Consider the following 27576-nt stretch of genomic DNA (forward strand, 5'->3'; position numbering starts at 1 on the left):
AAGAGCAATGTGACTTTTCCAAGTTTCAAGTCTGAATTCTAATTGCATAAAAGAGGCATGCAGGCAGTGCAGTGCTCAATATGTTCTTCATTGCAAGATTCAACAACTCCTATTAAGGTCCAGAGTGGAGAGTGGCCCCAATGAAAAACAGGAATAATGCACCTCCACACTTCTCAAGGACTGCCCTATTATGTTGTAGTCTCAACCACAATACTCCCTGCATGTGCTACACTCAAGCTCTCGGGGGAGAAGCAACATTTGCCGAACTCTTCTTAATTAACTAATAGCTGAAAAAGAACAGGCTTGACAGTTGCCTAAGACAAAAGTGAATAAATATGTACACCAGAAATGGGGAGTGCATAAATGCTATGATCATCCTTATGGACAGCTGGCTAAAAAATTATGCTACACTTTTTAACGGACTAGCTTATTTTGTTTAAGTTGTAGCAGATTATTAATCTGTCCATGATTTTAAAACAGGACACAGAAGCCATTAAGTAAATGAAATCTGAAAATTGTTAATAGGTTATTTTCAAACTGCCCTTATCTAGGGGCAACTTACGTGATGAGGTGTCGAGAACAGTCACAAAACAGCATCAGCATTGACAGAAGCCTCTTAGATTCCTCTGTGTCATTGTTTAGGCACTCGAGAAACAATTTCAAACCTCCATAAGGTCCCAGCTCACAAATGAATGCCCACAGTTTTGGCAAGAGGTCATCTAGATATGTTAATCCTGAGAAAACAGCAGAAAATGTTTATTTTTTGAAAAACTTTCTACTTACAGTGATGTAAAAGATTAAATACAGTTTTATGTTAAAAGATTTAAGAGCTATCTGAAATACTTAAAATAACAGTGGCTCTATGAGAATGTCCCATGCAGAAGATACATAACCTTAGGACTTGGAAAGTTCTAGAGGATGTCTTTAACTTATCTGATTTTTGAGTAGTCTTTCCTGGAATAAAACAACTCTGACCTGATATTACCTGTCACTCACATATCCATATATAATGAAGGATCCCTCGTTTGCACCAATGACTTATAAACATTCTTATGTCATGCACAAATAACATGCTCCAAAAAACAAAATGCTCTGGCATTCTGTTAGTAAAAAAAAAGAATAAGTACTGATACATACCCCAAAACTGTGAAATAATGGAGGAAATTAGCAGTACCCACTGCAAAAGCCACTTTGAAAGATCTACCACCATTACAACAAATATACCAAATAACAGCTATATTTTCTCTGTGGGTCTACTCTTTCACTGACTGCAAACTCTGGGAGATTCACTGACTACTAGTAAGTTCACATATTTGTTATCTGATCATGAAAGGGTATAAGTTGGGAAATGCTCCATTCAAAAGGTCATCACAACAAAGGGATAGACTTCATCCTTCTCTGTGTACACAACAGTATTTTGTCTTCAATGTAGGACACAGACACACAGGCAAGTTTCTTGGCATCACACACATCACTTTACTGAGCATTATATGCTGGTGACAGTGTTCTTTTAATATCGATTCCTGCAGAGATTCCTGTGGGAGCATAGAGAAGGAAAGTTTCCATTTCTTTTGGGAAAAGGTGAGACAGCTTTTGGTTACACACACCTTTTCTTTCCTCACCAGTTCTCTCGGTCCTTAGGTGCAACTTCAGTCTGTACAGAAGCAAGTGTATACCCAATCCTTGGCCCAATGGATCAGGCCATATAGCAACTGCATTTGGTTTGAGAGTAGCCCTAGCATCACAGAGTTCTCCAAAGGAGAATAAAAGTAACAAATGATGGGAAGTTCTTTAACAGTGTTCTGTATTGGTCCTAGGCTGAAATGGATTGAACAACAAGCATCTGAATGTCTATCCAATGTTAAGGGATTATATCAGGCTTGTAGTGTTTAACACAAAGGCCTAAGTACCAGTAGCACAGATTTCATCTAATGAAGCATTCTTGAAGAAGGCAACAAAAATGGCCACGGCTATTATGGAGTGATACCATCAAGATCAATTACTGCCCAGTCAGTGAATTTCACACTTCTCAAGGCAATAGAAAATATATTTCTTTTTCAATTAGCAATACTTGTCTAACCTGTTCTTTCCCACTCTATATTTAGCAAAAGAGACAAATAAATCATGTCTTTAAAAATAAGGGCTTACACAAAATAAATGAATGCGACAACCATATGTGATGCTCGCCACTGCTACCAATATGTGACGGCCACCTATATGTGCCATTCTCATGCTGGGCGAGTAAACAAGGAGGCTGAATCCTCACCACTGACACTGGAGAGGGATGTGCACTTGGAATACAAATGGATACACTCAGTATTTCTAGATGCAGACATCTCTGCATCAAGTATAATTTTCCTTAAGAGCACACAGGGAACACACGCAACCCGGAGTCTGGGTGCCTCTTTTTCCGTCTCCCTCCAGGTCCCAAATAAGAATCCCCACTGGTACAGCTGTAATTAGGTCCTCAGCCGAGTGTCCAAGCCAAGTCCTCCAGCACCCTCTGTGTAAAACCTGTGCTTCATGTCCCTGCCTCAAGTAGCTGACATACATACATACACACACAAACACACACCTTGGAAAGGCTGGCACAGATTAGCCACTCTACCAACTTTGCCCAGACTATAAGGTAGTTATCACTGCCACCAGTCAGTACTATAAGGCTCTTAACAAAGGGTGTCCAATTATACTGTGTAATATTAATACTAATACAAATGGTAGCAGTTTATCAAGACGGCTAGGCCTTCTGGAGTGGCCCAAACAGTGTCACCAAATAAATATACGCACTCTCCAAGGTTAAGTACTTTCTAAAAGGACCAGTCACAATAAACATTTTAGACATATTTAATAATACATAATAAAAGAACATGAAAATATTGAATATATATTCACAGTAAACCACAGAGTTCAGATCACAGGAAATACTGAAAAGAACATTGATGGACATACTCAGACAAAGAAACATCATCATCAGCCCCCTTTTTCCCATTTTTCTACATGGGGTCGGGGTATCGTGTTAACTGTTACCAACTCTCTCGATTCAGTGCCACACTCCTCCTTTCTTCAACACTCAAGCCTGACTGTCGCAAATCTACTTTCACACAATCCATCCACCTCTTTGCTGGACGCCCTCGCTTCCTCTTACCTTCTTCCGGTCTGTCCCAAATCTTCCTCACCAGATTGTCTTCTGCTTTCCTACACATGTGGCCAAACCACCGTAATCTGTTCTTTTGATTTTTTTCTGCAATTGGAGCTACTTTGGCTTCTGATCTTATGTCCTCATTTCTTTTTCTGTCCCACAGTGTGCATCCTATCACCTTTCTCAGACACTTAATTTCCATCACCTCCAGCTTCAACTGTTCTGCCTTTACTGCCCAGGTTTCTGTACCATACGGTAGTACTGGTCACACCACTGTCTTGTACACCTTACGTTTTAGCTTCTTTGGCATTCTTATGTCACAGACTACACCTGATACTCTATACCAGTTGGCTGCAGCCCCTTTGATTCTAGCTTTGACCTCTTCATTCAGACTACCCTTCTCCTCAACTACTCCTCCCAGATACTTGAAGCTGTTCCATTATCTTCCTTCCTACCTCTATTCTCAGCTTCTTCTGATTTCCCCAATTTGCTGCCATTGCCACCATCTTATCTGTGCTTAGTTTCACCCCATGTGCCTTCAGATTTGCATTCCATTCTCCTATCCTTTGCTGAAGTTCTAGCTCAGAGTCTGCCTGCACTGTCACATCGTCTGCATGCAGTAGCTTTGTTGATCTGTCCCCTCCAACCTGCTTGCTAATGTAGTCCATCGCCAGTATGAACAGCAGTGGGCTCACAGCTGAACCCTGATGTACACCCACACCCACAGGGAACCCCTCTGTGAGGCTGAACACTGTCCATACGCGAGTCATTGGGTCCTTGTACATAGCCTGCACTAATTCTACCAATGTATCTGGGACTTCAAACCACTGCAGTACTGCCCAGATCAGCTTTCTTGGGACCTTGTCATATGCTTTCTCCAAGTCTAGGAATGCCCAGTTGGACTCTCTCCTCATCTCTAGCTTCTTCTCAAGTAGGCCTCAATGCAAACACCGGGTCAGTTGTACTGCATCCTGATCTGAATCCAAAATGCTCATCTCCCATCTTATATTCTACTACTCTGCGTATCCGTTTGTCAATCACCCTCTCCAGAACTTTCATGCAATGTGATAGGAGTTTGATGCCTCTGCACTGCCCACAGTTGTGGATGTCCCCTTTGTTCTTGTACACTGGCATGAGTATGCTTATTCTCCAGTGATCTGGGATACGCCTTTCTCTCCATACTGCCATTAGTACGCTCAAGAGCCATTTCTCCAAATACAAAGAAAGAAACACAATATCTAAACAAAGCTTCACTATTTCTTTAGTGAATCTTAGAGACTTTTACTGTTTCTTAGTTAAGTTACTACCACAAGGCAGGATGATGTGGGTGTGGGTATTTTCTAATCACACTTCCCAAACAGAACACTCAATACTTTGAGATTTCTCTTTGTAATATTTAAAATATAATTTCCAAGACAGCTGGCAGAATGACCTCATCTGGTCACTTAAGGTTCTCACAGTCTTCTCCTTTGAAGATGAGACAGGCATTAGCACAGACAGCCACAATATACATCCAAATGTTTATGGCAGTGCGTGGGGCCTCCTCTCTTTCCCCTGGGCTAATGGACAAAGGCTCTTCCCCCAGACTTAATGTCTCTGGTCCTATTCAGTACTGTGGAGTACCTTTTAAGGGTTTAACAGCTCATTTACATTTCCCTTATTTTTCTTAAAGTTAACCTCTGCTGTGCCAGTACTCTTGATTAAAACATATACATTTAATTCAGCTACAATAATACATGTACATTTCTCTTCATTTCAGCAGGGTGCACTGTTGATGCATTTTAACACAAGCAAACTCACATTTACATTTTCAGCACAAGCACCTGTACAAAATCACTTTGATATACAAAGGACATAAAGTTCTAATACATTTGTAACACAAGCATCTTGTATAAATCATTTTGATATTCAAAGGACATATCATTCTTTACAAAACTCTAGCTGGCTATGCTGGCACTTGCCCATATCATTACACCATACACCCAAAAAGTCAAAGAGTATTTCTGTCTTGTTCTTAACCTATTGAAGCAACCATGGCAAATGTACCAACTAATTAAGATTAGTACTGATCAGGGTGTTCGTGAACAGTGTTGAAGCAGCATTCCTTGTGGTAAATGTCCAATAGTGAAGGACTGGATGTGGCAGCAAACTCCTACCCTGAGTTGAGGACCAGTTAATGAGCTGCAAATTAATTGAGGTCTGCCAGGAGGTGTGACTGCTGGGTATGCAATATTTAAGCAAGTCACATGGCACCTTCAGATTGTGTGCCTATAGCAGCGTGCACACAGTACACATCCTATGTACAGAGGTGAGCCGAGACTGAGGGTTAAGAGGTCTAGAAAAGTGCCATCTGACAACAAAAGTACACTGGTGTAAGCAAATGTACCACTACAGTACATGTAAGTAAACATATCCTAATAGTACAAGTTCTAAAGGATTATCATTGCAGTAGCCAAAGATATTTGGGTCCTACCCCCTGCCACTAGTCAGCATCACAAATCTTTGGGATCCCTCCGGGAGCTCCAAATGCCACAGGCACACACAGACTGAAATGAAGATCCTGAACAGTTCCTGGAGACTTTTGATAGCTGCAAAAAGTCTGCAAAGATAAGACAACTGTTCAGATGTGGAAAAATATGAATGCCCTGAAGTACACAATAAGGAATGTGGATACACAGCTTTGTATATCCTTGGTGCAGCAAAGAGTTCACAAGGTAAAACAGAGAACTACTCATATAAGCAAGACATAGAAAATCTTACGAAACACCCAAAATTCTTGGCAATAGGAATGTGACGACAGGTGTCCTATGGATCCAGCTTCACCATGAAAGCTAGATGTGGAATTGGAGGAACAAGACTTTGAAATTATAGCATCTTGAACTTAGGAATTTTGACATAAGTATTTAGAAAAGAAAGATCCACTACTGGCCTCCAGGATACTTCTGGTTTGGGAACTAGGAAAATCCTTGAATAAAAACTTTTGCCTAGGAGATTCCTGGACACAGATTCTATAATTCCTTGAGACAACATGGTGTACAGAATGGGAGAAAAAAATAATCTGATTCCTTGGGCAAGAGGGAATTGTCAAAAAGGAGCCATGAATTCCCATTGACAAGAATACCCTTTTGAATTATATTTAGAAACCAAATGTCTTGAGACAATCTGGTGCTGAAAAAGAAATATGAAGTCTTAGGAGTATGGAAAGGTTGCCATGGTACAGAGGGGGGACCTGAATTGGTGGATAGTAATTGCTGGGTGTACTGTCATTAACTTTGGAGGTTTTTATTTCCTTCAGGAACTTCATTTCCAAACTGTTTTTGAAACCCTGATTAATGGTTCCTTGCTGCTTGCAAGCCACAGGCATGCCAACAACAAGCCCAAGCTTAGGTCTGCTACACTTCAAGCAAATGTCACAGCTATTAAAAATCTGTTTCAAGACAGAAGTATTTCAGGACCCTTGTTTTCAAACATTCAAAGCAATTTCTGCTCTCTCTCCACAGAAGCCAGGAAACACCTTGAAAGTACCCATTTTCTGTTTTTACACTTAAAATGGTGCACACTAGAGATAATTTCAAGTGCTGTACTGGATTTTGTGCTGTGTAACATGTTTGTTTGTATTTAGAACTGGTTTTGCACATAATCGCCAGGTGACAGTAGTAGTGTTGCTATTGTTCTGGGTGAAATTTACTTCTAGCTGCAGGGCAATGTGTTCTTTAATTGGCATGTATCCTCGTATTTGCAGACATCAATGCTGTACTTGGCTGGATTGTGACTTCAAGAGCACACCTTGGGACATTAGCTTGGACTTTACCTACAAACCTGATCCAACTACATCTGGGAAGGGATGCATATTCTGTAATGTGGCTTGGACACTGCTGAGAAAGTACAGTTGTGTAAAATCTTACCATAACAGTACATATCCTTCTCTTCACTGTTGTACTATTTTTCTACCTTAGGGATTTCATGCCAAGGACAGCCCAGTGTCAGGACAGTATACCAAAGTCTTTAGATACTGTATGCACCATATATCATGTGTATGCTCCCTGCTCAAGATGTAGGGCATAAAGGTGACCTACAGACACCGCTACCTAGAACTAAATTGCCCCAACAGAGAACAGTCTTCATAGGACAAAAGGAGGCTATGCACATCCAAAGGGAGAAAATGCAGATGGAAAAAGACCCTTAGCCAGGAGGGTAGCCAAATCAAAACATAAAAGAAAACAGGGGGATGGAAGAAGGGATTGAATACTATAATAGTGAAGAAAGGAATATCTACTGTTACGGTAAGTGTGATGATTGTAAGGTATTGCCAGCTATGCCAGGAGAAGTAGGGTAGTGGACGTATACCATATGCCAGCACAGCTAACTGGAATTTAGTAAAGAATTATATGTTATTTGAATATCAAACTTGATTTTTACAGATGCTTGTGTTGAAAATGGATTAGTAAAGTTGCTTGTTTTAAAAATGTACCAACAGTGGGTCCTGACTGTATTGTAACTGAATTAAATATATATATATATATATATATATATATATATATATATATTAACAGAGAATACTGGAAGAGAAGAGATTAAGGTGAGCTCCAACTAACTTTGGAAAATAGTAATAAATTAACTTACTGGGCCTAGGTCATAAAAATATGTTATCTCACAGTTATGAATGAAGCCAGAGATGCAATGTCTGTAAGAAGCATGGTTTATTAGTGGCTGTAGGAGGAGCAGAAGTTTGTAACTGTTTTAAGACTTCCAGAAGATGCACCAGATATGACCAATGCTCTTGTGTGTGCATTATTGACATGTAGGTGCTAAATCCTGGCAGTTCTAGCAATGGGGAGTTGTAATGGGAACCAGACGTCAGATGACCAGATGTATGTGATGTCATTCTGTACAGAAATAATGTTTTAATATTACATGAAACAGAAGTCTCAGGGCACACAGAAAGATCCCTCACCTACTTCATCTTGCCTTGCTCCATTAAGTACGTAACAACAGTAACTCTCTAGATCAGTCAGGAAAATATAGTGAGAATAGTTATTGTTTTTCTGTAACTGTCTGAATCTTTCCAGGTGTGTTATTTTTAATACTTCTTGTGATGGAAACCTCGGGTGTTTACTGTAAATAGATATCTCATATTTTCATGTTCTTTTATTATTTATTATTAAACATATTTAAACTTTTCATTGTGGCTGGTCCTTCAGAGAATATTTTAACCTCTGAGAGTACTAATATCTATTGGTGACACTGTGGCCACTCCTGAAGCCTGGCGGTTTAGTCAACATTACCATTTGTATTAATATTAATTTCACTCAGTATAACTAGGTATCCTTGCAAGAGCCTTAGGTAGCTGGCTTTGTAGTGTGTGGTGGCAGTGCTAACTACCTTATAGTCTGGGCAGAAGGGAGCACAGCGGGTAAATCTCTGCCAGTCTTTCCCAGGTGTGTGTGTGTGTGTGTGTGTGTGTGTGTGTGTGTGTGTGTGTGTGCGTGTGTGTGTGAAAATCAAATCTCACAGTGTGTGTGTCTGTCAGCTACTTGGAGCAGGGACATGAAGCACTGGTTTCACAGAGAGGGTGCTGGAGGACTTGGCTTGGACACTCAGCTGAGGACTCAACGCTATAGCTTTGCTAGTGGGAAGTCTTAATAGGGCCCTGGTGGGAAACAGATATAAAGAAATCCAGACCTGGGTTGACTGTGTTCCGTGTGATCTTAAGGAATCTCCATCTGGAAATACTGAGTGCATTCATTTGTATTCCTAGTGAACATCCCTCTCCAGAGTCAGTGGTGAGGATTCAGGCTCCTTAATTACTGGCCCAGAGTGGTGATTTCACAGTAAGATTTTATACAACAGTAATATGTCCTTCTATATCATTGTTGCAGTATTCTTCACCTTAGGGAGAGTACAAAAGCTCAAGAAAAGGAGTGGGAGGTGGAAGGCTGGGAAGAGCCCTCAACAAACCCATACAGGATGGTCCTAGCAAAACCTGCTCTGGCCCTAGAACCCACACCAAATATATAATGCTTAGTAAAGGTATGCACTGAAAACCCAATAGCAGCTTCAAGGATGGAATTAGTGTCCAAATCCTTAAAGAAAGCACCAGAAGAGGAAACAACCCTAGTGAAATGAGCTCTAACTGAGGTATACTGACATTTGCCATGAAAAGAACAACAAAAGGAAATGGCCTTAAGATATCTAGGAAGAGATGATTTGCTTGTAAACAGCTAAATCATAAAAGTCCTGGCTAGAAAAGAAACAAAAAGCTGGACTTACAAATGGTCTTAGTTTTATCCAAATAATACCCGAGCTGATTGATCAAATCAAGTTATGCAGGACCCTCTCACTAGCAGACTGTGGAGAAGTAAAAAAGGAAATAAGTTGTATTATCTGATTTAAGGATGACTCATTAACAACCCTGGGGATAAAAAAGGAACCAGAAACATTCTGGAGTAGAATCCCTGCCCTACCCGGGAAGGAATAACAAACTAAATAGTTATTTGGTCAGCTAGGGACCCAAAAACCTCTGAGAAATGAGGAAGTTGCTTTAAGAAAGTTGACAAATTCCTAAAAAAAGGAAGGACAGACTTTGACATAATGAAGTAACCCTGAGGGATGATGGACAGTACCCAATAATCTGAGGTGATGAGTTGCCAGTTTAGAAGACAGGTGGAGCTTCAGAGAGACAAAGGAACCTTGCCAAGGATGGGGGGGAGGGCAAAATGTTAGAGAGAGGCAGACTTGTCAGAAAACGGTATCTTCTGTGTCACAGGAACCAGAGAAGACTTTGCAGAAAGAGCTTGCCGAGCACCCTTCCTGCTTTTACTGGCCTGACGAGGCTGCCTACAAACAAAAGCAGACCTAGTAGGACAGTTCCTCTGGAACTTAGGGATGGGAGACTCAAAAATAAGTTTAAGGTCCTGCAAAGCTCATCTTTTTCTTGGCCTTAATATCCTCAGATAATGATTGCAGAAGAAGCCAAGAATAATGAATCATGACAGACACTACAGCGGCAACTCTGGAAAAGGCATCAGCAGCATCATAGCTGCACTTGATAGAGTAGTGAGACACCTAATAAGTAGAGCCCAGAAGACTTTCCTTCAGAATCAGGGAGGTTGAAAATAACTAGACAAGCCTGGGCAATCAAGGCCACAGCATATCTGGTTATGTGAGCCTGGTAATTAATAACCATAAAAGGCCAAGGTGGGAGCAGTACAGACCTTCTTTCCAATCCTCTTCATGGCTCTACCATCCTTATCGAAGGTAGGAGTTTGGTAGAGAGCAAAAACTTCGAAGGCTTGTCAGAGGAGACTGACACCACAGCAAAATCAGAAGGACACAAACAGGAAGTGGCAATCCTCAGGAGCCTTACAGAGCCCATCAGGTTTCTTAGGAGCAGGGGGCTAAGAATCCAGAGATTTAGAGGCAGCTATAAAGGTGTCTAGCATAGTAGCCAAAAAGGAGGCACTACAGAAGGTTTAGGACTGTCCACTTGAAGCAACTTATAACACCTGAAAATAATCTCACTTAAAGTACTCCACCATTCTGGCTACTGTGTCTCCAAAAGACAGCTCCTCCAAAGGAGACTCAGGGCTAATGGACTCCTCTTCATTACAGCCATCAGCCAAGGGAGAAGGCATCTGAAAAGAATAAGACAAAAACCTCTCATTAGACTCCAAATCCTCATCCAAAGAATCAAGTTCCCTAGGCCTTTTAGAAGGAGTTGAAGTTCAAGGTGGAGTAGGCACAGAAACCCCTTGGGGAGGTTTCAGGGCCATTAAGGCATTAAACAGGCCCTAAGTAAATGCCTGTCACACCCTTTGAGGGTCCTTAGGACATACAGAAGAATGTTTAGTTTTCTGTTTTTTCTTGGTAGGGAAGTCAGCCCTAACAAACACCACAGGTCCAGAGCCTTGAAGAGATGCAATTAGAGTACCTGGAATATCATCCCTGACCAGAATCTGCAGAATCCTTCTATGGCCTCCAAGATAACCAACCACAGTACCCTCTCAATGCCCAGAACAGATGCCTGCAAAGCCTCACAGGCCATGCAAAAGGAAGGATCCTTGCCAGCCTCCAATGGGGTTGCAGAAGAGTAATCCAAATTTGAAACTGGACGACATACACAGCTATCACCCACTTCTAGAGAGAGAGAGACATCCATCAGAGGCTGGGCAGCCAAAGAATCTGGCTGAGACTTCTTGGCCTTCTTCCTGCTTAATGGTAGTAGTACCTTGGAGTTAATTAATTCTGCCATATTACCCTGGGCCAACTGTTAAAGCCACTGTTTTTCAAGATAGATAGCCAGAGAAAACAACCAGCTTCTAAGAGTCTTAGGCACAAACACCTTACAAATACTATAGGAAGTATGGTCATAGGAAGCACCCAAACAAAAGAAACACTATTTTTGATGATCCTTATAGGGAATCAGCTTCCCACACTGACATTTTCCTTCTTGAATGACATGAACTTTAGGTAACCAAAAGAAAACAAGACTAACAGTAGGAAAGAAAAAGGTCCCCAACAAGGCACTTATCTGACTGCTAGTTATCAGCACAGAAAATGGTATTCAGACTGACAATTGATGATAGTGTTTGGACTGGCGGCAAAGAAGTTCTGGGTAATTGTGGCCATATATCACCTTTATGCCCTACATGGGGACTATACGTGTGATGTACAGCACATACAAGATCTAAAGGCTTTGGAACACTGGCCGGCTGTTGGGCTATCCTTGGCAGGAGATCCCCAAAGTGGGGGATACTGCAACAGTGATATAGAAGGACATCTGTTTTGAATGATTTAAATGTTTGCACCTTCTGGTTTTGTTAAAAAAAAGATCTATAAAAGGTGCATTACCATTGATACTACCACTGTGGGCAAAACTGAGTCTCTTGTATAATTAATAACTGTGTAAAGTTGTGCACTACTGCAGACATTTGAGAACAGTTACGGACACTTGTAGACATGGCTATGCGGAGTTACAAACAACAGCTACTAAGTACACTTGCCCATAGCAGCCCTATACATCTAGTGTGGAGATCCGGTTCTTACTGTAGGCATACTGCACATTGTCTCACTTCACTTACTTGTCTGCTGTTGTGGAGGCTAAGCCAAATTGCTAATCACTGCTAAATGTCCATTTGCTTTCACTTTTCTGCTGTTATGGCATCCAAGTCAAATTAATAGTCATTGTTTCCACTATCCAGAAAGTTGTCCCTAGTAGGTTAATAGATTAATGACCCGGAAAGGGGGGAGGTCCTTTTAAACCCAGCCATGCTTCCCAAGGGTGAGAATTAAACCCTGTACCTTGTGTTTGTAACCATAATCCCAACCCCCAGCCTCTACTGATTTTGTATCACCATCTGTTGCTGATGACTACACTATAATTGATAGTCTTTGCTGTCGTAGCACTAGCGTCTGTCTGATAGTCATATTGTATTCACAAACTGTGCTACCACAATTATACTGTATTTTACACTGCTGCTACTGATTCACTGAGATTATAATCTTTAGCTTTGTCATTCTGATGCTAGCGACTCACAGTAATACAACACTTTGTTGTTGTGGAAACCCTGTCAAACTGCTTAGCCAACATACTACTTTTGAATAATTTACTGATACCGCCCCCGATATAACTGTAACTACAATATTGCTGCTAGTACTTTCTCCTGGTGATTCAGAAGGAGTGCCAGCTCTGGTGGTAACAGCTGCAGCACAATTTATTTACTTTATTTGACATTTCTTCACCAGGAAAGCCCGACTGAGATTATATCCTATTTTCAGCGGAGGCCCAGGGAAAAAAGCTCCACATTGATATAACATGGTTACAGTTGTATAAAGTTATTACAAAGAAAAGTTATACAGAAAAATGACATTAACTAAATAAAAATTCAGCTTCATTTCACACACTATGAACCTATACGTACAGAGTGTAAATATTTGGACAGCTATAATACACTGAAAAAGTTGCTGGTGGTAAAAGGAGGGAGGGAGGGACTAGTTCAGCCTGGGGTAGTACAGGAGTACAGCCAGGTTTTACTCAGGTAGCCTTTTAGTACTTGATTGAAGTTGGAGGGGTTAGAGGTAGATCTAATTTGCTGAGGGCTAAAATTCCATTTTTAAGTGACAGGGTATGAGCAAAGAGTTTGGCCAGAGGATTTGCAAAGTTTATATATGCTGAGATGTTGTTGTTCATTAGATTAAAAAAGGCTACTGGGGTGACACGAATGGAGAATAGGAATAAAAGCAGGGCAGTCATTGGCTTTGTGAATAATGTTGTGTGTGGAGATAAGCTGTACATAATCTAAGTGGCAGCTTGAGCCAATTCAAACAGCCATAAGGGCAAATACAGTGGTGTCTGCAGTATTGTTTGTTGGTAGCAGATTTTGCGAAGTTTTTATACATGTAGAGCATTCCTAGTTTTTAATGAGTCTTTATGTTATTTTGAACATATGGGTGAAATTTAAGGTTATCATCTATAATCACTCCAAGAAGTTTTGGTTAAGAGACTACTTCAATTTCAGTTTTGTTTAGTGAAAATATTTTGAAATTTGCTTTATCAGGCATGCGTGACCTGGAGGAAAATAGCAGTAGATTTGTTTTTTTTTTTAGGGTTGCGTAGTAGTTGGACATTATGCAGCTATTTCGCAACTGAAGAAAAAGCTTCTTCTGTGATATGGAGGAGATGAGGCAAGTTATTAGATGCACATACAAGTGGAGACTCATCAGCATATTGTAAGAGAGAGGCTGGACCTACTGAGGTATAGAAGTAATTGATAAAGACATTAACGAGAAGGGGACCAAAAATAGCACCTTGGGGTACATCAGTAGAGACATGCAGGTATGGACAGATAGCATTCTGATATTTTACAGATTGGAACCTGTCAGTTAAATAGCTACCGAACCACAGTAACGAAGAAGGGGATAGTCCAAGTTGAGAAAGCTCACTCAGGAGTTCAGGATGAAAACTGTATCAAAAGCTTTTGACGGATCAAATACTGAGGAGGAAACATGTTTGCCAGAGTCCCTTTTTTGTTTACGGTGTCAGTGAATGATAGGAGGGCAGTAGTTGTACTGTGTGTTTGGGCGGAAGCCACATTGGGTGGATGTTAGGAGCAGTTCTTGTAGAAGACAGTGGAGGAGTTGCTTATGAATACATCTTTCAAGAATTTTTGAGAGAGGTGATAATACTGGAATAAGCCCAAAGCTAGAGATGCCACCTTTATGAAGAGTGTTAATATCGGATTTTTTTCACAGTGAGAGTACATAGGATTCAGACATTGCTCTACTGATAAAGAGAGAAACTGGCTATGCTATGACATCAGCAGCTATCTTTAGGTATTCAGAAGGGAGGCTGTCAGCTGCAGTAGAGCAAGGTTTGAGTTTAAGTACAAGTTCTTTTTATCACTGATATGGAAACAGGTCCTAAGTGGACGTTGCTAGCAATGGATATAAGGGATATATTAGGTTTACGTAGGGATGATGTGGGGAGGAGTAAAGGAAGTGGTTGTGTGTATGGTGTATGAAGATTGTTGTTTTTTGTCTAACCAGTTTGCTGAATTACTAGAATTGGGTGTTACTAAGGGGTGGTAGAAGCACTGGATGGGGGTGAAGAGTTTTTAGTTAGGGAGGTAATGCTTTCTATGAAGGCGGTATTGAATAACAATTTCTAGTGGAGAGAGATTAAGGGAAGAGATGGGTTCCTTGTTTGAGTCCAGGATGTAACAGATTATATACTGATGTCCAGAATATTTGGGGTCCTTTTTGTACTGAAGTTGTAGATGGCTATAATATTGTTTTTCATCTAGGTTAACTTTTTTTTTACTTGTATTAAGCAATTTTCTATAAAGTTCAGGTTACAGGGAGTTTTAAGTTTAAGTCATTCTTTCCTATCTTTGCCTCAGTTAGCCATTGTACTATTTGTCTGGGTAGCGAGCCACGGCGCACAGTTAATTTACACTCTTTTTTTTGTGCTGTGTATGCATGGCTGCTTCAAGTATTAAAGAATAAGGTATTAAAAGTAGACTGCCTGGTTGAGTGAAAGAGTTTTTAGGACAGACCAATTAAAGCCTTTGAATGTACCGATAATGGAGTCTATATTGAATTTAGAAAGGTTTCAGCTTGTTTTAAGATGGTGAGTGTTAGGTTGTTGGGTGGTACTTCTATGGGTATAAGCTGGAAGGTGGTCACTAAGTGAGTTTGAATAGGTTCCAAAGGTTGAAAATTTACTAGGGTTAGAGACCAATAAACAGTCTAGAATTTCACCTTTACTTTTACTGTTGGTGTTTCAGTAACTTGAGTGTAACCATAAAGGCAGTAGCTGAGGGGAAAGTCTGATGCAAGGTTTTGCCAGTTATTATTTACATCTCATAGTATGAATTTTTCTTAAGGTATATAATTAGTTGTCCAAGAGAGGATTTCTTCTTGAGTTGTTGTATTATTTCCAGGTGGGGGATCAAAGACATTTTTGATGAACAAGGTAAGGAAGAAATAAAATATAAAAAGAGTGATCTAGCAAGCAGATGGTTATTCTGCTTCTCATTCTTCTGACAAACTCCACAACAGAGAAACTTCACCAGTGAAATCTTTTCCATTGTTCCAAACAAAAACGTTTGACAGAAAAAAGCACACACGGTAATCAGAAGAATCAGGAGTACCTGGCACTTGAACCAGACCCGGATGCTGGGACATGGGGATGATCAGAAAGAAGACTAGCAATACTGAAATTAGCAAATAACAAGGAGATGGTAAAGTATAGATCACAATGGACAAAGGAAAAGACATATGAAATATGGCTTTACAAGAAAAAGTGGAAGATAAATTGTGTTGACCTTGTTAAACTTGTGGGTGAATTGCAAAGCATGTTTGACACTTTATGTCACTAATGTTTAGAGGAACACAGAATAGGCATGAAGAAATAACCAAGTAAAACAGTTTTTATTCTTATTAACATTTGTATAACTCTTTCATAATGTAAATTGCATGTTACATTGCAAAGCAGTTTTGTACAATGTGCAGTCACAAATAGTCTAGATGAGAAGTAGGGTACTTTTATCAGTGACTGCAGTATAAGTTAAAGATGTCAAAGCAAACAAGTACTTTTTACATCTAAGGTGTACAAGCTTTATAGTATAAAGGCAAGAAAGGCTGTTCAGAAGTAGATTTGAATTAATATAATGTCATGATCTAGGACTGCTGGAGTAAAGGTGGGCTATAAATGAGCACAGATATACAAAGAATTAAGACAGTAAGTTCCCCTTTTTTACAAGGGTTGATGTCTACATTAATGTCCTTGGCCAAGCTTTAAGCAAGTGTTTTTAAGCAAATGGGCTTGAAAAATAAGACAAAACAATAGCAGACATGGAATATAGCAGACTTATTGCATCTGCAAAGTTATTAGCTTTTTTTCCATTAGCAAATGCTCTCAATGGGAAACAAGGAGTGTGCATGTGCAGGCAGCTGGCTAGGGGAAGTCTGTCCATTGTGTTCCAACTGAAATTTACAAATATTATTTTATGCATTTGCAAAGTTACTCACTGTTCTTTTTTTATTGCTAACTTTTTTCTTGGAGACAAACAGTCTGCAAGTGCAAACATTTATTCTTGAGACTTCTAAGCAATCTTTAAGAAATTTGTAAAATTTAAACTTACAGTGGCAAGCAGTTCAGTGAAAAAATAAAGTCTGAAACTGGGAAAAAGGTGAACAAAATAATAGCTTTCTAGCAGTCTTAATACGTGAATGCATTTAATACATTGCACAATTATGTTTATTTATATAAAGGCAGCATGTGTACATTTTCTTAGGGCTAATACTTAATGCTTGCTGTAAGCATGCAAGCTGTTTTTCACATCCGAGAGGGGAACAGAGATAAAAAAAAGAATAGATAGCAATCTGTGCAAGTGGGAACACAGACTGTAACATGCACTTAACACTGGTAAACTTAATTTTAGATCATGTAGTGCCTGTGGGTGCAGCTATAAATTTGTGGCAACTGCTTGTATATGGAGAATACAGCTTAATTTGTTGAAATGTACATTGTTTTGTGCGACTGTACTAAGTTAAAAAGGGATGTGGGTTCTGAAATGTGTTCAGTTATTTATGTTTCACTGTTTTCATTGAAGCAAAAAGCCTTGTAAAATCTGACAAATGTTCAAATGAGCACAACATGCAACTGTTTACAAGATCAGCCTGCCAAACATTAATGTAGGCACTTAAGCCAAAAGCTGGAAATACACCTTCAAAAAACTGTCATATAAAATATGTGGGAGCAATAACTTTCTATGACAACTACCTATTCTGATGAACTGATAAAAATGCAAAAATCAGAGTATGAAATGGTTGGCTAACTGCGAGGCTTCTCAAGAAGAGACATTTCAAAAAACAGCAAAGTTACAAGACTGAGTACAAAGAGAAAACCTGGGATTTTCTGCTATACCAGGGAAACTGAAAGGAACAGACTGTATTAATTCTATGAAAGCACAAACAAGCAAATGGACTAGTGTTCCACAGCAGGATTTGTTAACTGAAAGGGCACACTAAGTGTACACTCCAAACCTGGCCATGTCAAAGCATTCAAAACCTGTATTAGTAAAAATGCAATCATAGCAGCAGAAATAGTTCATCCTGACAAAACTACAGCGGAAGGAAAGTATTAAAAATTGGAGACAGTATAAGGTTTGTGGAAAATGACTATTCATTGCAGAAGACAAGCAAATGTAACCCAAAAATCAGGGAATATTGAAAGGCAGGAGTGAGATTCAAGCTGCTGTATTTACCTGTATTCAGAATATTTTTATCCTGGAGGACCAAAGACATTTTGGATGCACAGCAGTCTAAGGAGGAAATAAAGTGTATCCAACAAAAACTGAGGCAAGTGAACAGAAAGGGAATCTGCTTCTCATTCTTCTGACAGTAAAGCTCATTTGGAGACTTTGCCAGTGATACCTATTCCAATGTTCCACAGGAAAATGCCTGAGAGACAGTAAAAAAATCACAAGAGTTGGCTAGAAGAATCAGGAGTACCTTAGACTTGAACTGGAGACTGGTATTGGGAGATGGAGATGAACAGGAGAAGACTAGCAGCACTGAAATTAGTGAACGAATGGGAGACTCTAAAGCATAAATCACATTTGTGCCACATGGCTTTCCAAAGTAAAGTGAATGAGAATGACTGGACTTTTGCTGACTTTGTTAAATGTGTGAGTGGACTACAAAGCATACACCCCCACTTTACACCATTAATGTTTTAAAGGACACCAAAAGGGGAAAAAGTAACTAAGTAAATTAACTGTCATTCTTATTCGTATTTGTATAAACATTTCAAGATAAAAACTGCATGTTATACAGTAAAGCAATTTTATGTAGTGTGTAGTCGGGGCTTTTTTAAACATGGGGGAGTCTATTCATATATTATTGTATGTGTTAAAGATATTAAACAAGTAGTTTTTAGTTGTTAGAACTATAGGCTCTACAGTATAACAAGAGAAAAAAGGATGGACAAAAACAAGTTTAAGTTAATATATTGTGATCTTGGTCTGCTGATGTGAGGGTGGAGTGTAAAAGTGCACTGATCATACATAGAATTAAGATACTTTATCTTATTTTTACAAGGGGGAATTTCTAGATTAATGCCTTTGAATTAAGCTATAAACAAATGTTTCTGTATGCAAGTAGGCTTGATAAATAAGACAAAATGATGAAAGCCATGCACAGTGTTGTGGAACATTTTAAGACCATTTCAAATCTTCTCGAGATACAAAATGAATGAAGCTAAAACAAAGGAAGTAGCAGTAAATTATGTACCCACACACAAATTGGTCCAACAATACCCATATTTATGGAGACATGATAACATGTATTTAGGACTATGGATTGGAAATGACTCTGTGGTGGCGGCTAAGGATATGTGGAAAGAGACTAAACAGAAGATAATACATAAATTGAGAAACTGGCTTTTTTATATGGATCTGAATACTAAGATACAAGTCATTAAAATGTTTTTAGTCCCTTTAGTCTTATACACAGGCCAGGCATACTTTTATCTGGAGGCGAAGTTGTGGACAGCAATTAAAAAAAAAAGAGTTGAAAGATTTTATCTGGGAAGGGAAGACAGCAAGGGTAAAGTGGGATAAGCTGATTCTACCAATAGAACAAGGCGGACTAGGATCACCTAATTTGAGGGGGAATTTCAGAGCAACACAGTAAAGGCTCTCAAACACAGCACGCAGAAAACTATAATTCAAAGTGGAAAGGAATGATGAAGCTGAAGAAATAAGGAGAGATTGGGATTTTGGATGCAGACTCTTAAGGAGAACAACCAAAACCATACAGAATATTATATTCATAAAATAACAGGGAGTATTCTAAGAACCAAACCAGCATGAAAATGGAGAAAAGAGATTTTGCTGATAGGATTAACTCTGGTCAGGGATACAGATAATAGGCAAGAGGGGGCTGGAATTTATTGGAGAAAACTGGCAAAGGAACCATGGTATTGGGAGCAAATAACTAGAAAGGGAAAGGTAATAGAATGGGAAGAGACCAAAAATGTATTTGGACTACAGGTTAGAGATTGCCTTCCCTATCAATGATTGGTATCACAGTATAGGCAAAGAGAAAGAAATAGTGGGCTGCTAAATGAAAGACCAGCACTGGTAGAGTTTTTAATAGAATCTAGAACAGGAGGTGCAGTTAAAAAAAGGAATAATTAGTACTTTTGGGATTCCCTGCAGACCTCTCTGTTGGATATGCTGGGTGAGCAGGTTGGACTGACTGGGGAGATGATTTTTTGAGTTATGCTACAGAATTAGAATTGCCTAGACATAGTAAAGTCTTGCTGAGTCAAATTATGGTGGCTGCCACAAAAGCAATTACTAGAAAATGGAAATCAAAGTCTAGACCAACTTTACTAGTAGTAGTGAATATAGTAACAGAGATAAAACTACTGGAATTGGGATCTTTAAAAAAGGGAAGGAGCAAACTACACAGGAAAAAATGGGAATTGTGGGAACAATATATGCAGAGCAGGAACGAGGTTTAAGAGGCAGGATTTGAATGAGCCATATAATGCTTAACTGACAATGACTGGATGGTTTATAAGTGATGTATAATATTTACAACTACAGTTGTTTCAGTGGTGTCTGTGATGTAAACGGTATGCAACTAAAGTGATATCATTTTGTATACTTTTCATTTACATAAATGTAAGATTGCCTTTGTCATATGTGTAAGATTTTGAGGAAATAAATGATAAAAGCCATGAAAGACTAAGTTTCTTTAGCTTGTTTTTTTATTTCCATTACCAAATACTCTCAGTAGGAGTCATGAAGTCCGCAGCTGATGGCAGCTGTACACTCTGTTCTGACTGAAATTTACAATGAATTTTTCATGCATCTGCAGAAAAAGTTTCAAATTATGGGAAGTGAACAAGAGATAGCAGCCTTAATACTTTAATACATTTAAAAGAACAGTGTACAATTTAGTTAAATTTAAAGATAGTCAGTACTCTTTTTATTGGGACTAAAAAAAATTACCGTCTTCAGAAAGTATATAAACTGTCTTTCACATCTGGGAGGGGAACAGAGGTAAGAAAAGGAAAGACAGCAATCACTGGCTGTAACATGCATGTTAGCATGGGTAACTTTAATATTAGCTTACACGATGCTTGTGGCTGCAACTGTTGATTTGGGATAAATATCCCTATCTGGAAGGGTGATCTTAATTTTTTGAAGATGCATATAGTTTTGTGCATTTGTTCTAAGTTAATGGGGATGAGGTAGTTCTGAAAATGTATTTTGTTTTTTGTTTGAGAGATTTCATTAAAACAAAAAGTCTTGAAAAGTGACATAGGTTCAAATAGAGATAAAAAGAAACAACTGCACAAATAATCACATGCACACACTAATGTCTGGCAGGCTAAGACAAAAGTTGGAAATATGCATTTAAAAATGGTCATACATATAATATGTGGGGAAAAAGAAGTTATGTTCTTACCATAACGTTCCATGTGTGTCCATCTTGTCCTTTATTCTCACTTCTGGGTCGGATCAGATGCATTGAATCCTTCCCGGCCATTTCTCCAGCTTGAGGTCTTCAGCAAAGCTCGTGGGCCTCAATCTTTACCCATAATGCACTTTTTTGCTCTCCAGTAGCACATGGAGAAGAAGTTATGTAGAAGCAATTTCCTGATTTTTTTATATATATATATATATATATATATATATATATATATATATATATATATATATATATATACACACACATGCACACGCACACACACACACACACACACACACACACACACACACACACACACACACACAACACTACTATAAATTGGAACTAGACGGAAAGGGTATATTCTCTGAGGCTATATTATACAGCTGAATCCCTACTGTATTATCCAGTCTACCAGGAGTATGGGCAGAGGGAAGGAGAGAGGGCTGTGAGAATAAAGGATAACATGGACAACACACTTGGAACATTATGGTAAGAACATAACTTCTTTATGTGATGTTGTCAATCTCACCTTTATTCTCACTTGTGGGACCAAATCTCATGCAACTGTACTCTTGGGTGTCTCACAGGAGAATATTCCTCAGAACCATAGAACCAAAGGAGGCTCTACTCCTAGAGGCTAGATCCACTCTGCAATGAGTAATAAAGGTATGAGGTTTTGCCTAAATAACTGCAGCACAGATATTATCCAGTGGTAGTTCAGCCTGAAAAGCTGCAGATGTGGACACAGATCTAGTGGAATGAGCTTTAACAATATTTGGTAGGGCTCTGTTTTTAGAATTGTAAATGTGGTATATGCATACTGATAGCCATCTAGATGTGACTTTTGAAACTGGTTGACCTTTCCTTGTGTCAGAATACGAGACAAAAATCTAATCTGATTTTCTGAAGTTCTGTGTCAATAGAAATGTATTTGTCTGTGAAAATCTCAGAGACGCAAGGAATACTCTCCTATATTTTGGAAGCTGGAAAAGAAAAAAAAAGTTATGTACTTACTGTAACGTTCCATGTGAGATGTTAATCTCGCCTTCATTCTTACAGATGAGGATCAGAGCCGATCCTCGGCTCCGAGATGGCCTACTACAAAGCTTGAGGTCTTCAGACAGCTCAAGGTCAAGTCCCTATCTCATGATGCACCTAGAGTTACTTCAAATCTTGTTTGCTGTGTATAATACCATGTGTCAATCACTCTTAGTAGAAAGCCATAGAAGAATTGACCGACCAGGAAGAATCTATTTATCTCAGTCCTTGAAAAAACCTTGGAAGGGATAGGAGGGTGGGAAGTAAGGATGAAGGCGAGATGAACAACTCACATGGAACATTATGGTAAGTAGATAACTTCTTTATGTGAAGTTGTTCTATCTCACCATTCATTCTAACAGATGGGTAGTGTCCTAAGCACCATCTTTCTTGGGTGGCTCACGGGAGTATGTTTTTCAGGACAATAGACCCAAAAGAGGCCCTGTCCCTGGAGGCCCTGTCCACTTTGTAATGAGTGATAAAGGCATGGGGTCTTGACCAAGCGGCTGCTGCACAGATGTTGTCTACAGGAAGTCTGGCAGAAAAGGCAGAGGATGTAGACACTGCTCTGGTGGAATGAGCCCTTATTTTGTGATGCAAAGTCATATTAGCAGCTGAATAAACAAATGTGATATGATCAAATAACCACACAGAGTTGTTTTTGCCACTGGCATACCTTTCTTGGAATCTGAAAAGGAAATGAAAAGCTGTTCTGATTTCCTGAACTCTTTTGTTCTATACAAGTAAAATCTGAGCTGTCTATGAACATCAAGCTTGTGCAGTCTATACTCTCAATTATTGGTGTGTTTGGGGAAGAACACTGGCAAATCAATAATTTGGTTAAGGTTAGTTTCAGTACAAACTTTGGGCAAAAATGAGGGATTAGTTTGTAGTGAGACTCTGTCAGCATGGAAGATTAGATAAGGAGGTTTTATGGACAAGGCTTGAAGCTCTGACACTCTGTGGGCAGAAGTGATAGCTACTAAAAAGATAGTCTTCCATGACAAACATTTCAAATCGCATGAGGAAGCTGGTTCGAAAGGAGGGAGAATAATGCGTGAAAGCATAAAATTTAGATTCCATGGGGTATAAGGGGATTTCACAGGTGGTCTGAGATGAAAAGTCCCTTTGAGAAAGGCTTTGGATAGTTTGTGTGACATTATGTTCAATCCTTCAAATCCAAGGTGAAAATTAAGAGATAGCAGCAAGATGAATCCGAACTGTTGTGCTGCAGCTCCTTTGTTGAAAATCATAGTCAAGAACTCTAATATGGAGGCCCTAGGGGCTTGGTAGGGATCAATGTTATTTTGAGAGGCCCATATAGAAAATCTTTTTCATTTGCTAAGGTACAGCTTCCTAGAAGAAGATTTATGAGAAGACATTAGAATCTGCTGCGGTTCATTTGAAAGGTTATAGAACCTGGCTATGTTGGGAATTGGAGCAGCCAAGCTGTCAGCTTCAGGGACTGAAGAGAGGGATGAAGTTCCCCCGACTAGCACGTCAGAAGATCTGGAACTGGGTCCAGACTCCAAGGGTTCTCCAATTGATGAAGTCGAAGGAAGGGGAACTAAATCTGATGAGGCCAATGAGGGGTTATTAGAATGATGGTCCTTCCCATGGCATTTGCTTTCTGAAGTACTTTGGGTATCAAGGGAATTGGTGGGAATGCATAGAAGAGACCTGGAGGCCAATCATGTACGAGTGCATCCCTTGGGGCTTCTCCCAGAGGGGGAATCAGGGCAAAGTAGCTTCTGCATTTCGTGTTTATGTGACTGGTGAAAAGGTTGCAGCAAGGCTGGCACCTGGCACCACCTGCAGAATATCCTGTCTGCTACTTCTTTCTTGAGGGACCACTCATGAGACAACAAAATAGCCCTGCTCAGTTTGTCTGCTATCACACTGGATTTCCCTGGGATGGGCGGTGCCAACAGAAAGCGCTGGGTGGAAACAGCCCACTGCCAAACTCTGACAGCCTCGCGACAAAGGGAGTAAGACTGGTTCCTCCTTGTTTGTTCAAATGCCAGACCACTGACGTGTTGTCTGTGTGAATTGCAATCATACACAGTGGAAGAGAGTCCTGAAAGTACTGCAACACCAAAAGTACTGCTCATCTCCAGGACACTAATATGCAGATTTGGCTCTTGATCAGTCCATGTGCCTTGGGCAGTCTTTCCTTGAAAATGCCCCCCCCCCCCCCCAATCCTATCAGGAAAGCATCCATGGTCACTGTGGCTGCTGGAGAGGGTAGCACAAATGGGCGTCCTATCGTGACATGAAGTGAGGTCAACCACCATGAAGGTCCTTTTTGCAAGAATATGTGATCATTATAGTGCGAGTCATGGGGAGCTCTTGGCAAGACCATTGAGTGAACAACAGCCATTGAAGTATCCGCATGTGTATACAAGCTAGTGGTATGGCTAGAATTGCTGCTGCCACCATGCCTAATAATTTCAGAACTTCTGATGCTGGTACTCTGTCTTTTGATATCAGAATGCTGACATGCTGGCAAAAAAGGAGGACTCTTTCTATTGGAAGCCTTAGTGTGGTGGTGGTGGTGTCCAGCTCTGACCTGATAAAAACAATATGCTGTGATGGCAACAAGGCAGATTTTTCTGAGTTGATTGTAATGTCCAAAAGATTGCAGAGTGTCAGAGTGGACTCCCTGGCCTGAATAAGTTGATGCCTGGTGGTGGCGGTAAGGAGCCAATTGTCTAGGTATGGAAACACCTGGAATCTTAGATGTCTCAGGTGAGCCGTGTTCACAGCCATGCATTTGAACACTCTGTGGGCTGTAGTGAGTCCAAAGGGCAGGGCTCAAAACTGATAGTGATTGGCTCCCAGCTGGAAGCGCAGGTGATCTCTGGATGGTCTGGCCATTTTTATGTGGTAGTACGCATCCTTGAAATCTATCGAACACACCCAATTGTCTTTCCCTAAGAAAGGAAGTATAGACTCTAGCGTGACCATCCGAAACTTCTCTTTCTTTACGTATTGGTTCAGTCTGCTAAGGTCCAATATGGGTCCCCAGTCCCCAGTCTTCTTTGGAACCAAAAAGAATCTTGAGTAAGTTCCGGATCCTGTCTGGTCTGCTGGGACTGGATGGATGACTCTTTCTTAGCAACGTTTGGACCTCTATTGTTGCCGGTTCCCTGTAACTGGGTGGAATGTCCGGGATTTTTCTTATGACTGGAGGGGGTGTGACGAATGGAATGAAGTATCCTCTGGAAATGATACTTTGTATCCAGCTGTCTTTTGTTATTTTGAGCCAGGTGTCTGGGTACAAAGATAAGCGACCCCCGAATGCCACCAGAGCAGGACAGTTGGGCCTCCTCTCAGGAGTGCTGGTAGGGCTTTCCAGGGAAGTGATCTCTGTCACCCTGGTGTTGCGGTCCTCCTCTGCCGCAAGGGAAGTGTCTTCCATTATTGTCTCCTCCTCTACCCCTGGAGAGGGGGTTCACCACGTGTGTCTTGAAAGGTTCCTTGGGCTTTTCGGAACCACATTTTTCCTCCCCTTTGACCTTTAGAGTTGGGTCGGGTAGGGGTGGAAAAACAGACCCAGACGGCGGAGTCTTTACATCTTGTTCGCACCTGGTTAAGGTTTCCTTCATTTTAGGCCCAAAAAGGGATGAGCCATCAAAGGGAGTGTTCACGAAGGATGACTTGAAGGGCTCCGCAAAGGAACACAAGCACATCCAGGAATGTCTCCTAAGGGCAACTCCTGTACCCGCTGCCCTACTTGTTCCATCAGCTGCATAAAAGATGAGGCGCATGGATGGGTTAACAATAGAATTGAGGGTAGCAAGCTGGGCAGCAACTTTGTTGGATACTCATGCAGCTACTGTACCCTGAAGAGTATCTCGTAACTCTTAAGCAGATCTCTTTGTAACCTAGTAAAATGGGTTAAATAGTTTAGAGAACGGAGAGCAAAGGTTGCTAAACTAAACATGCGCTTCCCATATCTATCCATAATCCTGGAGTCTCTGTTAGGAGGATGGATAGACGAGGAAGTCTCAGACATTTCTTTTTGGTGGCTGCCGCCACCATCATGGCATCAACTGGAACATCTTTTGTTAAAAATGTTTTGTCAAGGGGGGAAGAAATTAATTTATTAGGCCTCCTAGGGACAGGCTCCATAGCATCCGGAGACTCCCACGCCTTTCGTGAGACCAGCTGCATCAGCTCATCGAAGGGTGGAGACATCCAAGAGGTGGAGGGCTGAGACCTGAAAGCCTTCAGGAGAACTGACTCATCCTCTGTAGGGCTTTTGGACTGCCAGTCACCCCTCTGTCTAAGGATCTCAAGTATGTCAGCAAATGAGATATCCTCAGAGGGGGACCGTGGGGACCCTTCTGACTCATTTAAGTCAGTATCTGATGTTAGAGACTCCTGTGGGGAGTCCAGATGTTTCCTCTTACACAATCTCTTACTGGGAACCTCATCAGTGGGAGCTTCCGGTGAGGTCTTGGAAGAGCAGGGGCCACCCATTGGAGCTTCCTGAGGCTCTGGGTCTCTACGCTTGGTCAGGACATGCGATGCAGAAGCAGACACAGGCACTTTAGGGGAGGAGAAAGGCAGACTTGAGGTCGAGGATGTCCTAGGAGACATGACTCTCCTCATGGCATCAAAAGCACCTCTGCTCCGATGCGAGGGAGCCAACGGATCCGAAGAAACCGTTGACATCCCCAGCACCGGGACAGTGGGCTCCGAGCCCAAGGTAAGAGCCGAGCTCATCCAAGCCGAGGCCCAGAGAGGCAAAGTTGGAACCAAGTCAGTCCGACTGTCCTCCCCGGACCCGACCAGAGAGTGTCGGCTCCTAGAGTCCTCGATTGGCACCGAAGATGTCAGAGTGCATGGAGCCGAAGACAATGGAGCAGGCATCGGCTCTGTGGGTTCCACTAACATGAAGTCCGCCTCCTCCGGCTTCAAAGGACCAGCATGGCTCGGAGGAGGAATAGTTAGAGTCGGCGCAAGGGTCTTTGGCTCCGAAGCCATTTGGGTTGAAGTGGATAACATTTTTGCTAAGGCCAGTGCCAGTAACAGCTTCTGCACCACACAATCCACATCCAGATCTGACAGGCTGATAGATGATCAAGAGGGGTGTACTGAAGGTTTTACCAACTGGAGAAGTGGACTCTTAGGTGCTTTAGACACCGGTTCCAAGACTGGGGACCAGCTCCAAAATGTAAAGCCTGTCAGCTCCAATGGCAGTGGAGCCGAAATTGAAGACTTTTTCGATTTGTTCGTGTCCGATGTCTTGGAAGACTTTGACGACTTGCTGGATCCATCTTGGTCACTCAAAGCTTCCTGAAACTAAGGCATCAACAAACCTCTATCGATGAGTTTCCTCTTCCTTTCCTGCAGGACGCTTGAGGAGAAGGAATGATAAATAGAACAGCTGTCTTGCAAAT

The 27576-nt window shown here is 40.8% G+C and overlaps 1 protein-coding gene across 2 annotated transcripts in view; it reads right to left on the reverse strand.

Moving 5' to 3' along the window:
• UBE3B (ubiquitin protein ligase E3B) overlaps positions 1–27576 on the reverse strand; it is a 2006489-nt gene that overhangs the window by 1077310 nt on the left and 901603 nt on the right. For both annotated transcript variants that reach the window (XM_044068510.1, XM_044068511.1), the window contains exon 15: positions 563–734. In XM_044068510.1, the coding sequence (XP_043924445.1) occupies positions 563–734 (172 nt within the window). The remainder of the gene's footprint in view (positions 1–562; positions 735–27576) is intronic.

The sequence above is a fragment of the Protopterus annectens genome, chromosome 4.part0, assembly GCF_019279795.1.
Source record: "Protopterus annectens isolate FY-2018-M chromosome 4.part0, PAN1.0, whole genome shotgun sequence".
In the NCBI taxonomy this organism is placed as follows: Eukaryota; Metazoa; Chordata; order Ceratodontiformes; family Protopteridae; genus Protopterus; species Protopterus annectens.